At 48.1% G+C, this 13,386-nt stretch overlaps 1 protein-coding gene across 4 annotated transcripts in view; it reads right to left on the bottom strand.

The window, feature by feature from the left end:
- Positions 1-10,463: 10,463 nt before the first annotated feature.
- Positions 10,464-13,386, bottom strand: part of efna3b (ephrin-A3b) — a 36,026-nt gene continuing 33,103 nt past the window's right edge. For all 4 annotated transcript variants that reach the window (XM_029839306.1, XM_029839307.1, XM_029839308.1 and 1 more), the window contains exon 6: positions 10,464-10,660. In XM_029839306.1, the coding sequence (XP_029695166.1) occupies positions 10,542-10,660 (119 nt within the window). In that variant the 3' untranslated portion in view covers positions 10,464-10,541. The remainder of the gene's footprint in view (positions 10,661-13,386) is intronic.

Below are 13,386 nucleotides of genomic sequence, written 5' to 3'. Positions count from 1 at the left end.
GTCCTCCCCGATATGAACCTGGTCCTGATCCCGGGTTTATCCTATAAAAATGGAGTTTTTCCTGCTTGTTCTGGGGGTCAGCTTCTGGCAGCAAACAGCGACACACCGGATTGTACAAACGCGGCGTGAATAAAGATGAACTGAGAAGCTCCACATCCTGCTCGACTGCTGATTCAACTCATTCGGAGTTCTTGCGCTGGGTTGCATTACGCTGCTGCTTTTTCCCAGGATTTGAAGAAACGAACTTCCAGATTAGCGGGAGGCCTCAGTACAACCACACGAATCCCTGCTTTTAATGAATTCCAAGTGCAGCTGAGGGTGCTAATGAGAGTGCTGTTGGGGAACATTTTGGTTTGTTCCCCAAGTTATTGTTTCGCAGCAGACGGGGGGGAATGAACGCCGGGACACTCACGAGAACCCCTGAAGATCAACCTGAGAGGAAAACCATCGGACGGTTTCGCCTCTGACAGCAGCGAACGCTGTACTTCAAGCACTTCAGATAATTGTTTGAATCCTTCAGCCACTGATCCGTAAAACCGTTCAGGCACCTCCATTACCGGAGCCGCGCCTCGGCACCATTACACGGCCCGCCTGAGACGGATCCCTGTAACGGTGCCGCATTGATCATATTTGACTGCGTTTGTGTACGTAATAGATTGGCTCCTCGGTGCTGCATTCTAATGTAAAACCAAACCACAAACACATACATCCTCTCAGAGGCTCTTCCTGTGAGCCCGGCGAGAAATCCTGAAATCCCAAGTCAGATATTTATCACTCTCTCAGGCAAACTAAATGACTGGCGTAGTGAAAATGAAAAAACATTCTATTTTTCACAGGTAGTCTATTTTTTTTTTTATATAAATAAACCTGACAGAAAGGCAGCATTTAGATAATGGCTTTGTTTACACCGACGGGCACATTAAAGCCACTACTGTCAGAGCAGAGGCAATAAGTGCCGAAGCCACTTTAAAGGATTGCATAAAGCCGCAATTCAACACTATAATATTCCCGTTTGCATAACTGAGGCTTTGTTTATAGCAGCCAGAGGCCTTTGGGTAATGGATTTTAAAGAGTCGACAAAATCAAGTGTTTAGGTTGAGCTGCGCTAGTTCCTCTGGAAACTGAAGTGTCGCTGAGGTCGAAGGTATTGATTCAGCGCGTTTTGTATATTCAGCGTGCTTAAAAGCCCGGTGCTGGTTTTACAGGGACAACACAAACATCATTGGGAGGTTCACATTACAGGCGGCCATCAAGGAGAGAATTCCTGGACTACTTCATCAGCTGCCAAGTGGATCAAGTCTTTTCACATCCTCTTACTGCTGCAGCTAAATAATTGCCTCACAGCGAAGCGTAGCTTCTATAAGGGGGGGTTAAGGTATGTATGAAGGGGTGGCGAACCTTTATTTTCAGGTGCTATTTAGCAGGGTAAAAAAATACTGGGAATCTGCGTTTCCACTGCACCCCAAAAAATTGTAATATGTATTCAAATCAGAATGATCTGAATCTGAACCCCCCCCGCCTAGATACTATTTACATGAAAATGTAAAATGTCTTTTTATAAATCCTGGTAAATGATGACAGTTCCTGCGGTGGAAAAAGGGGGCGCATGTTTTTGCATCTCTGCATCTCATCCGAAACAAAACAGCGCTAACGGCAGGAGAAGAGCGGTGAGGACTAAAACCTTCCAGGAAACCACGACAGAACGTTAATGAAACCCTTTAGTGAGTTATGAGCTTCGTTTGAGAAACTAGCTCTTCGTAAAATAACATTGTCGAGAGCTAAGAAATTGCCTTTCAAAATTCCGGTGTGTTTGATAAAAGATGTGAAAACTCTTTATCAAACCATCCACATTTACTAGAATGACCTCTGTCCGAACCAAAATCGTTACATAATGTGCATCAAATAATAGAGATTACAGCTGTGATGATACACTCATCCAGATTTTTGCAGGGAACGATGTCACTAATGCTGTTACGCTGCCAGATTACCAGCTATTACGGCACTTTGGGACAGTAATTACTGGCAAGAATGAAATGGAACTGACCTTGATTACGAAATGCTGCGAGCTGAATGAACACAGCGCCTATAGAGGTTAGATCCACTATAATCACAACTGTCATTACAAAATGGGCACGAGGCTCCAGTGAACCATCTTTATTATTACAAAATATGTAGTTCTGACTGATTGACCGCTGTGGAAGGTCAAAGGTCGGGGTTAAATAGGACGGCCATAAGGGTTATGACATCAATCACACTCAGTTTAAATAAGATTCTACTATGGTTGCCAGATATTCGCAAACATGCTGGGGATTTGCACGGATCATTGGATTGTTTGGGTAAAATTTTCACTCCAGCCCCTCAAAGTAACAAATTTTTACTCACGTTTCAAATTCAGAGATTTCAGTTTAAAAAGGCCCTGAGTCGACCCCAGTTAAACGTAAAGGGCTTCCTGGGACACAAGGAAAAGAGCTCAGAGCGTCGCCACGTGCCGCCCCTGCAACATTGAGCCAATAGCCATTTGTAATTTGGCCAGATAAGAAGATGAGAGGAGGAGACATGGCCTGAACCCTGTCTTAACTTAAATGAGAGAGGTTATTTGTTTTCCAGCGGGCCGGATGATAGCTGAGACTGTTCACAGCATCCGGGCCAAGAGAGGATCTGTGCCGCAGCCTGGATGGCCTCAATAATTCACGTGGAATTAACACAGAAACACATGACCCTGCATGTGTAGCGACACTTTCCCTCCTCAGCCCCGTGCACTTCCTGGAAAGCACGGGGATTCTGTTATTGTCACGGATCTGTTTAGTAAACAGCGTCAGAACGCACGTTAGCCCGCGCAGAAACGCTGCAGAGAAGGCGTCCAGGGTGTCAGCCTGCAGCTCGGAATTAATTAAAACCAAAACATAAAACCACAGCAGCTCTGGCAGATCGATTTCAGGTGATCTTGAGTGACAAAGGAAGGAGAGAACCCAGACAAAGAGGAGGAAGGAGGAGAAAAGAACAAGTGGCTGAAAAATTAAGAAGGTTTTAACGGCTGGAGGACGTGCGCTCGAAGCACCCAATGCTGCAGAAGCTGATAAGGATTTTTAATTAACTCTTGTGACTTGAGGTGCATTTAACATCAATTTACGGTGGCGTGTGACTGTCGGGTGCCACATAATTGATGAAAAATTGATTCTGACATCAGAGTCATGTTTAGCGCTTTGCTGACGCGTCGGAGGAGAGCAAAAATATGAAATTTTCCAGGCTGGGAGGAAATAAAACTAAAAAGTAGGTAAGTTTAAGGTCATTCTGGGACAGTGAAAGATTTATGAAGAGAGCATAAGGATGATTAATTAAAAGTGGGAGTTAAGAGTCATTAAGCAGTATCAGATAACAAATTTAACGCAGTAGTGAACAATTTCAGAGATGCCTTATATCAGTTCCCAGTCCAGGACAGGTCTGTCCACCCGCTTCATCCCGATGTCCCAGCTTTTGCTCCTTTTGTTCATTTATTTCTTCAACTATGGCCCACATTAAGTCGTGCTTTGAGTCAAACCCTGAGCCTGCGTGTGCCGACAGGCTCCGTGCCCGAGCATGAGACGGCCTGGCAGCGTTGCTGTTGAGGATTTAAGACGTGTGTGAACAAAAGTGCAAATGAAAATGAAAAAAAAATACAGGCAGAACTGATTTTTTTTTTTTTTTTTTTTTTTTACACTAGACACGAGGCTAAATGTGGCACATGAGAGATTAGGAGGAAATTCAGGGACACGGAAGCTTGATGATGCACCATATGCCCAATGTCCCATTATCCAGCGCTTTAGCCTATCTTGCACTTGTCTGCACTCTGTGGATTTACAAAGCTCAACCTATCAAAACAACTAGAGCATTAAGCTTTTTATTTTTTATTTTCTCATTTCTAGACAAATTCTTATGGCCTTAACACTTCCACCAAAGGATTGTAAGTAATTCATCTAAAAAATGGGTCTCTGTAGATAAAGATCATTCAGCTTGAATGGTTCAGAAAGTCTGAACATCGTAATGATTAATCTGCTTCTTGTTCACAGGGTAGATGCAGCTTTAAAACTGTTGTTATTTATGCGCAACGCCGCCAAATGGCTACATTTGAACTGGAATGAACGTGAATAGATTATGAAAGTGTGAGGATGCTGAGCTCCGCATGTGTTTCTAATCTATGTGCAACGAAATTCATCACATTGAACCATATGTCCAACCTGATGGCGCCGCCCCCTTGGCGAGCAGGCGAGCACACCTGCTGCATATATGACTATGAGCAGCTCATTGCCCCACATATTGTAATTAATACCTGCAGTATAGTCTCTCTCTCTCTCTCTCTCTATATATATATATATATATATAGAGAGAGAGAGAGAGAGAGAGAGAGAAGGAGAGCAGTGATGCGAGGTTACAAAACAGTAGGTTGCTTTATAATCAAAGCCATTCCTGGTCAAAGCCCTAAGCTTTGATCATTGGAAAAACAGTTTAAAGCCACTCTGGAACCTGGAACATCACAAAAATGTAATCACCGCTTCTTTGACGCATTAACATTATTTCATTAAAATCTGTGACAGATGGACGGACGGACGGACGAGCAGGCAGACAGACAGACAGACGCCAGCTGTCACTTAACCTCCTTGCCGGAGGTAATTATGAAAGGGCCACGTAACGAGGGTGGCGACAGGTCACTTGGATGGTTCGGCCAGAAAGGAGAGTTTTGAAAGGCTAATTTTGCCTTTTCTTGAATTGCGGACTGTAACGATCCTTTCCTAAAGACGAGCTCAGCATTGCTGTCCAGGCTTGGTTCGCATCCCATCCTACAAGGACACATGCAGGACTTCATCGGCCAGTCACATGCGAACGTATCGAGTCTTCCTGAGGAGTTTGGATGTTTTCCAGGTAACGTTTGTGTAACCTAAGCTGGCTAAACAAGTCTTTACTCCTGCTGTCGTCACGCGCACGAAACCCCCCCAGCAAAGACACCACACCGTCACACCGGAAATCCATCGGTTAATCTGGTGATTAGGAGTTATCGTGGCTGATTAGAGGTGCAGTTAAACCACTCAGGTTCACATTAATCAATTAGATCTAAAGCCAATAAAGGCGATCTGGTACCTCACTTGACCTCGAGATCAACTTCAAGAAACTGCTAACAAATGTTAGCATGTAAAAGGCGCCGGCTCCTATGATGACAGTGACGGGGAGCACACACTTGTTCCCGCCGGACAGACTGTTGAAGGCTTTCCGTTGTGCACATGTGCACGTTGCGGCGGTTCGTACATGCACGGTTTGCCGTTGCATGTGTCAGACATGGAGTAAATAGCAGCCTCCCATCTGTTGGCGCTGTACAGATGCTGTCTGAGAAAAAGAGGATTAGAGCTAAAGTTGGTCGGGGTTAGGGTGTGTGTGTACGTGTGTGTGTGGTGGGAGAACCAGTCAGCGATTAATACCAGAAGCATTGTTCTGAGGGCGACTGACGGCGTCAGAGCAGCCGTGCGGCGGCGGGGAGATGAAGAGACGATGATGATGATGATGACGATGATGACGGTGCTGCGATGGGGACCGGCTTCACCGGCAATGGGTGAAGGGTCGCAAAGACGAGGGACACGCGCGGAAACACGTGGGAGAGCGTCTGCCGCCGTGGCGACGTCTCATCAGTGTCACGTGGTTGGCTGGCGTCAAGATGTCACATCAGTGAGTGAGCTCGGTGTCACCTCCTGTGACTCTGGAGCCCCCTCCAGTACACACACACACACACGCACACACACACACACACACACACACACACACGTGTATGAATGGTGATGCAGTCATCCCTTATGTTCGGGGCCTTCCGTCTGCTTGACACACAAACCCAGGCATCTTGGCTTTTATATGTGTGCACAAAAGGTGCGTCCACATGGAGAGACACGTGGATTTATTTATATATTTAAGACAGGAGCCAGAAGGCAGAGGAGGAAGACATCACTTGCCTCATCACTGCCACAGTCATATTAACTGACTCAGGGGACATGCGGGTCCCTCCTGGGACAGGCCACCCCAGACCAACGCAGACCTGCCCGGGAACGTCATGCGTGAGGTAGCAGAAGTCTTTCCAGACCCTCTCAGGTCCGTCACGTGTACCCAGTGTGATGCAACGTGGCCTATGAGGGGAACAGGGCACCAATCTGGTGCTCTGTCCTGGTCCATGATGCAGTCACAGAGTCTATTTTGGACCGTATGGACAAAACCAGACTCGGGAATGACTAGTGGAAGGTCTTTTTGAGCTCTGGCAGAGTTGTTAGTGGTCCTGCTACTTGGTTGTTGCTCTCTCACAACCTCCTCCACCTCTCCCAGTGTTCTAGCCGGTCTCCTGGTACCTCCTCCACCCCAGAAGGGAAGAGGAGAGGGGAACACTGATGAATTAAGGAATTAAAAATAAAACTTCCCCATTACGTTTCAATTAGTATTTTGGACCCTGAAACAATGTTTATTTGGATGGAGGAGGATCATGTTTAAACAAAGTTTAAATTTTCCTGCTTTTAGATCACTTTTCTTTTCTTTTCTTTTTAAAAAAAAGGCCACACATCACCTACTTCTGCCCACTGAGCCTGGACGGTCCCTACCTTTTAAAACTGAGTAAACAGCGAAGACACATTTCAGCTTCACCCTCACTGAAAAATAAATGGACAGAAGACGCAAGTCATTGAATCATCTGAAGGCAGATTTCAATGCCCAATGATTTCTACTCACCTGCTTCAGTTTTCTGTAAACAAGTGGTGATGTCAAAACCCTACATAGTAAGAATAATAATAATAATAATATTGCATATTCAATCCCAATGAGTGCAGTTACACAATGGACATTGTCCCTCAAAGGGATTTCTGAATTACAGCAGGATTACATGTACTGTACTGTATTCACTAGTACAGTACATGGACTAGTGAGCGGCGGGTCGAACTAACTGAACAGTGGCCCCTACTGGCCAGAAGTGGTAACCGCAGCTCTATTAGATTTCCGAGGAGAACTTGAGTCCAGACCATCGGCATCATCCTTGTCATCGTTATATACTTCAGGGACTTTATTGTTTGCTTTGACTTCATACCCGACGGTGTTGCTGTCAATTCATTTCTGTATTTCAGCGTATGAAGCCATTTAGAGCTGTGTCAAATGTTAAATTCAAGAATAGCAGATACATAGTAAATTACATCTTCTACTGTTGAATTAGCCAATTATTGTGAAATTAATTGATTTTGGTCTATTCCATAATATCATTTCAACATTTTCCCTAAAACTGAAACATTTTTCCAAGATTAACATCGAAGCTGATTATTATTCAGTCAGTCAAAGAGTTGATTGACAGCTGGATGGACAGGATTATGGTCTGGAATCCATTCAATCCCCGATGTTCTCTCCCGATTGGATCAATTGAATAGGCTGACCCCGAACATGGATTTTGTTGCGCGGAGCTACTTTATCTCATTTAAGAAAGAATCTCGGAGAAGAACCCCCCCCCCCCCCCCCCCCCCCCCCCACACACACACACACACACTCCTGTCAGTCCATCAGACACAGGTGGAGTCCTGAATCTGAACATGCTAAAGTGCTGCTGCTGGGGAAGTTGCCACGGCAACTTCAACTCTGATGTGGAAAAATAACATCTGCGGGCAACAAAACACACTTCTCTACAGAGAGCTGAACATGCCAGGTCAAGACCCCCCCTCATCTGTTGTCTTGGATTAGCTCCACGTGTGATTCCGATCCCGGAAGACTGAAGACGGCGTTGGGAAAGAAAGAGGCCACAGACACGTTGATAAAAGTAAGATTTGTAAGCTTATTATTGTTGTTATCATGGTGACTGTTATAACCTCTGTTATAGATGTTCAGTTTACAGTTTATTTTAAAGTTCATTTAAAGTCATTCCAGTCGAAGGTAAACATGATTGTAACTGTTGTTTCCAACACTATTAAATGCTTTTTTTTTTGTTTCCCAGGCAACAGCCGACCGCACACTTGCGCACCAACATGAAAAGCACAGAAACAACACTCATCCGCTCACCCCCTCACTCATCCACTCATCCCCCCATTCATCCACTCACCCCCTCATTCATCCACTCACCCCCTCATTCATCCACTCACCCCCTCATTCATCCACTCATCCCCTCACACATGAACACACCTCACGGCAAATCTCCAGCAAGCAGACCTGAAGTGATGAAGAAATCAGCTGTGACTCGCACGCTCGCGCACATTCCACATTTTGTCTCGTACGTCTAAGTTCGTAAGTGCAACTTCTTGAAGAGTGACCTTCTCGTCCCCACAGACCTCCTGTCTCCTCCCTCCCCGATGAGCCACGTGCGCACCTGGACTGCTTCAACAAGGGTTTCTACAGACCTAATGATGCTGCCACGAGAAAGGATTTTTCTTTTGTTTGCTTCCATAGATACAGCTGGTTATCTGGGGCTAGCTTAAGGTAAATGATCACTAACCTGATCACCAAACAGAGGCTACCACTAAGTTATTTCCTTCTGGTTGGTTCAGCAACAAATCCTCACCTGAAACCCCACCCTGATAGACAGTAGCCCCGTTTCCACTGCAGAACCTTTTTTCCCCCCAGGATTTTGTAACACCTCGGCGCGTTTCCATTACAATTACCTGGAAAATTGAGCCAAAAAGAGGAGAAGCTATGAAACGACCTCGGTGGGTCTCCGAAGGACTTTGAAGATGGCAAGAATGGCTGAAAAAGGAGCTAAAAGTCTGCCACACATCATCAAAAATCAATTCAGAAGAATTAAAATTCCAGGAAATCCTGGTGGAAAAGGGGCTAACGTTAGCCAGAAACAGCTGCATCCATGGTCAGCGCACAGATGTTTTACATTTTTGCACCATTTTGGCTCAAGGTTGCCACTAATCACCCAGCAAAGGATAACAAATGAGGTAAAAAGGAGCTCGGGGGGAATAATAATGCAGCCCAAGTTCACATGTGGCCCATCCCGAACTGCGTCTCGGGTTTTTCCTCCTCTCCGTGTTCCGGATCAAACAAAAACAATACATCACAATGTAATGAAATAATAACAATGAAATTATACAAGAATCAACCACAAAGAAAGTGATCGTCAAGTTTGTAAAAAAGCAACGCTGACTTCACATTCCACCTCGGCAGATTTGACAACAGGAGTCGGGCGTTGCTGCTGTGGGATGTGCTCGGCTAACCTGTCACCTTCCTGGCCGCGGTCGCCTCGTCGTTGTTGTGGGCCGCTACCGTGAGCCACGCCCCTTACAGTCCATCAATGGCAGGGTGGGGTAGCCATGGTGAATAAGGCGCCAGTTGCTATGGGAACGCTCCTCGGCAGCAACCGACCGGTACAGCGGGGTTCGGACCTGCTGGACCTCCTCACCGAAGCACTTGGTTTGTATTCACTTGTTGCTTTTTTTTGCAGTTTGTTTTTCTTTTCTTTGTTGTTTTTTTTTGTCATTTTCTAAAATTCCTAGAATGCACCGTATGTGGATGTATTTTCAGACTGTTAGTACCGTTTAAAACACCTGTGCACACATATATGTCGCCCCCCCCCTCCCCCAAAAACACACAAACACAGTAACAGAACATGTTCACATATGGATTCTGACAGAGGGCTTCAGCAGATCCTCCTGCCCCCCCCTCCCCCGCCCCCCCTCCCCTGTGGTATTGCTGTGTGTCCCATGGCGGCGCCGTAGCCATCGTGGCCTCCGCCAACCTCACTGGAGTCAGAGAACTTGCAGATGGACCAGAAAAGTAACTAATGGAGAATGTGTCAAGGGCACAGCTATCATTACCCCCCCCCCCCCCCCCTTTTTTTTTAAATGCTGTTTTCCTGGGATTTTGCCCCAGTCTGTCCAGTCTGTGATTCTGAACTACCTCCTACATTGACTAGTCTCCTAAACTGGACTCGCGGGGTCATGTTGGGAGGGGGGGCGGTGGGGTGCTCTTCTTTGGGGGCAAGGTCCCAGCCTGCATCGACACCAACAACAACAAAGTGTTTTTGTTCTCCAAAAAAAGGCATTTTCAGTTGAGTTCAGCTTCGTTTCCGTTCCGGCCCGTGTAAACCTTGTTGTGTGCTACGGAAACGGGCCCCGAGGCGGCGCTTCAGCCAATCAGAACCGGGGGAAAGTCCTCCGACGGGTCGCCGTTGCGTGGGTGTATTTTTTTCATGATTATTTTCTTCTCCGTCGTTTTTATGATTTCTGCCCAACCCGCACGTGTTGAATAAATGCTTTGTGTAGTGTGCATGATTCATCAAGCTCAACGCACACACTCACACCTACACACACACACACACACACACACACACACACACAGGGTGACACTCAGAGACATCAACTTCTCGCTGTTGTCTTTTTTCTTGATTTGTGGCATTTTAAATTTACCCCCACCCCCCACCCCCCACCCCCTCACCGCGCCACTCTCGCCTCTCCCCTCCCGTACCCCCCCCCCCCCCCCCCCCCCCCGTCATCTTCCTCCACCCGTGCGCATTGTGGCGCACCCTCCCAAGGCTAGTTGGCATGGCGATGGCAATGGGACGGCCGTTGCTAGGAGATGAAGACAGCGGCCAGGAGGAGCATCGTCACGGTGAGGAGAAGGCGATCCCTGGACGAGCTGCTTCCGCTGACGCTCTTCTCCAGCTTGGGGACGAACGGGTTGAATTCATCTGCGCAGATGGGGAGAGGGAGACGGGGAGTGAGGGGCAGCACGGTGGTGGTTGGTGGTGCCAAGAGTTACAAACAGCCCCACGTGATCGCAGGATGGAGGCCGACTCTCACATACATGGACAGAACAGCACACACGTGCACCTTCTGGCGCCTGACTTCTGGCTCCCAGCCGCCCACTGCGCATTGCCAGACGGATTGGAGGGCTCGGTAGCGTCGGGCGGGTGTGAATCCACCCGGTGTGACCCAGAAACAGTCGCTCTCTTCCCAGATCACATGTTGGGTAACGCAAATGATGCCTGCATCTACGCTCCTGCCGCACCCCACCCCCAGGTGTTTATGATCGACGCCATTCCACGCACGGATGCGTAGTCAGCATGTAGCTACCGCAGCCAGCGGACCGGCTGCGTGCCCGGGCTTGACGCGCACGATCGGACAGAGTCTGGCCAGACACTCCGTCTGCGCTCAGCTGATTAATGGCACTTCGGCGCGGACCCTGGCACAGCCCCCTCCCCCTCCCCGCAGCAACGCACGGCCGTCTGATTTTATCTGACGCACAGACACAGTCAACGTTTCCATATCTGCTGTAACCCCGGCAACAGCTGCTCCGCGGGTCAGACCGCAGCGCGAGCGGATGACACCTGCTTTTAAACGCGCCCCGTCCCGGTGCGCTCCGACGGTTCATCTAATGAGCTCTGCGCAGCGGCGGCGCGCAGGTTAAACACGCTGTCCGCTCCGGTTGCGCGGATGCAGCCGCGCTGTCGGGACGCAGTTGTGTGACTGACAGAGGAATGTGGCGCGCGAGATGCAAACATCAGATAGCAGATCACGTCGCAGGAGTTTGGGCCGATTAATCGTCTTACTACCCACATATTATAGCCCGGCTGTCAGGAGAACACTTTTTTTTCCCCTGACAAGCTGTTTGTGCGTGTGACGTACATCGTGACCTTCTGTCACGGTCTGGAGGCAAACGTCGATCCATGCAAGACAGCCGCACACGTGCGGGTGCGTGAGTCAGGTTTGGGAAAACAGGTGGCTGATGAGAAAACCAGACAGTAAAAGTTACATGTTTGGGGACGCACGCTCTCAATCTTTGAGCGTGAGGTGTTTAATGGCAGTGGGCAACACACATAACCTGATACAACCTCACTCAGGCCTGCACCTGAAGCCACCTATGGTTGTCTGTTGTTGTTCAGAGATATTCATTCAATTAAATCCGACGTTAGAGGAGCTGCTCTGGTGTTGAGACGGATGCTAAAATAAGAGAGACTGTTTTGTTACGTTTCAGCAGCATCACGTTTTTAGATTTCTATACGGAATAATGGCAGATTTACCCTCCTTCACCTCATGGTTGAGCCTTAGAGCTGCTTCCTGAAGCTGACGTTAGCGTTAAAGGTGCTAACGGGGCCGTCATTGCTACAACAAACGCCGTTAAACAAAGGCTCCCGATGATCCGGGCTAAACAGGATGGTCAGATGCAGTTTATGGTCCAAACATCCGGGATTCAGCTTAGTTCATCCCTTTTTGTAGCGGTAATCTGTCAGATTGCCACAGAAATTCTGCTCATCTGAAGACGGAAGGGTGTGTGTGTGTGTGTGTGTGGGGGGTGGGGGGGGGGGGGGGGGGGGGGGGGGGTGACCCACACACCTTTCAGGTTTCCTCACAACTCCCTGCTGACTGAGGAATGGGTTGTTCTGTCAGACCCCCTCTCCCCGCTAGGCTGAATTTCAAGCGCTCCACGTTCCCTCTGTGCAGCTGCAACTTGTGATTCACGTGTACGGTGGGAGGTTGAATTAATGTGTCTGTTATCCCAACGAGCGACATTTGCATGTTTGCGGGAGGGAAAACCTGCTACACAAAAGTAACGCCTTCAGAAGGTAAATTAGAACCCAGATCTGTGTTTTCGTGCATTTGGGAGGGGCGTGACAAGATGCTAAAACGAACTTTTTGCACATCGAATGGTGATAAAGTTGCATTTTAGTGACTTTTTTCTCCTAATTCTGAAAGCATTCAACGGCAATTAAAGGGCGGGAGGACGAAGGAGCCGCGGGAAGAGGCCGGGAGAGGTCAAACTGACCCGCAGCCATTTGTTGGACTCATTGTTGAGTCTTGTGAGAGTTATGTGCACCGATTTATTACGCAAGAGCGAGCGCTGGAGCGTGCCTGCACACACCCAGATTAATGATAACGCTGTACTTACAGGCAGCCTCGGTAGACACACGCAAGCTGATGGATCACCCTGACAGAGCCGGTTGTGTCAGGTTAACAGGCGGGTCAGACGAGCTCGGTTGTACATGTTGTTATTGTGGCCTTGTTCTGTTGTTGTCAAAACACTGATGATGCCAGAGATTACCCCCCCCCCCCCCCCCCCCGTGTGGCATAGGAAGCACTCTTTGAGCGGCGCCTGCCTGAAAGTTCCCGCACCGATCCGGTTCAGGGGAATTCCCGCGGCGGCAAATTGGCGGCTTTTGTCGGGATGTTCTATTCCGACTTATTTGTGTTTGCGTGACGGCGTTCCTGCCCAACAGCAGCACGTGTCAGACGGATATGCGGTTTGGCAGGTTCAGCGGCTCGTCCGCCCAGCTCCAGCTGGGTTAAAGGGCTCTTTATGAACAGAGCAACAACAGAAAAACCCCAATAATGAGGCAGGTGTGCACGAGACGCTCCATCACCAAAGTCAAGGTGAGCGATGTTGCACACTCATTAGCCTTTAGCCAGAAAAACAAAA

This window comes from Takifugu rubripes, chromosome 7, assembly GCF_901000725.2.
Source record: "Takifugu rubripes chromosome 7, fTakRub1.2, whole genome shotgun sequence".
Lineage (NCBI taxonomy): Eukaryota > Metazoa > Chordata > Actinopteri > Tetraodontiformes > Tetraodontidae > Takifugu > Takifugu rubripes.
This window is presented reverse-complemented; position numbering and strand designations above follow the sequence as displayed.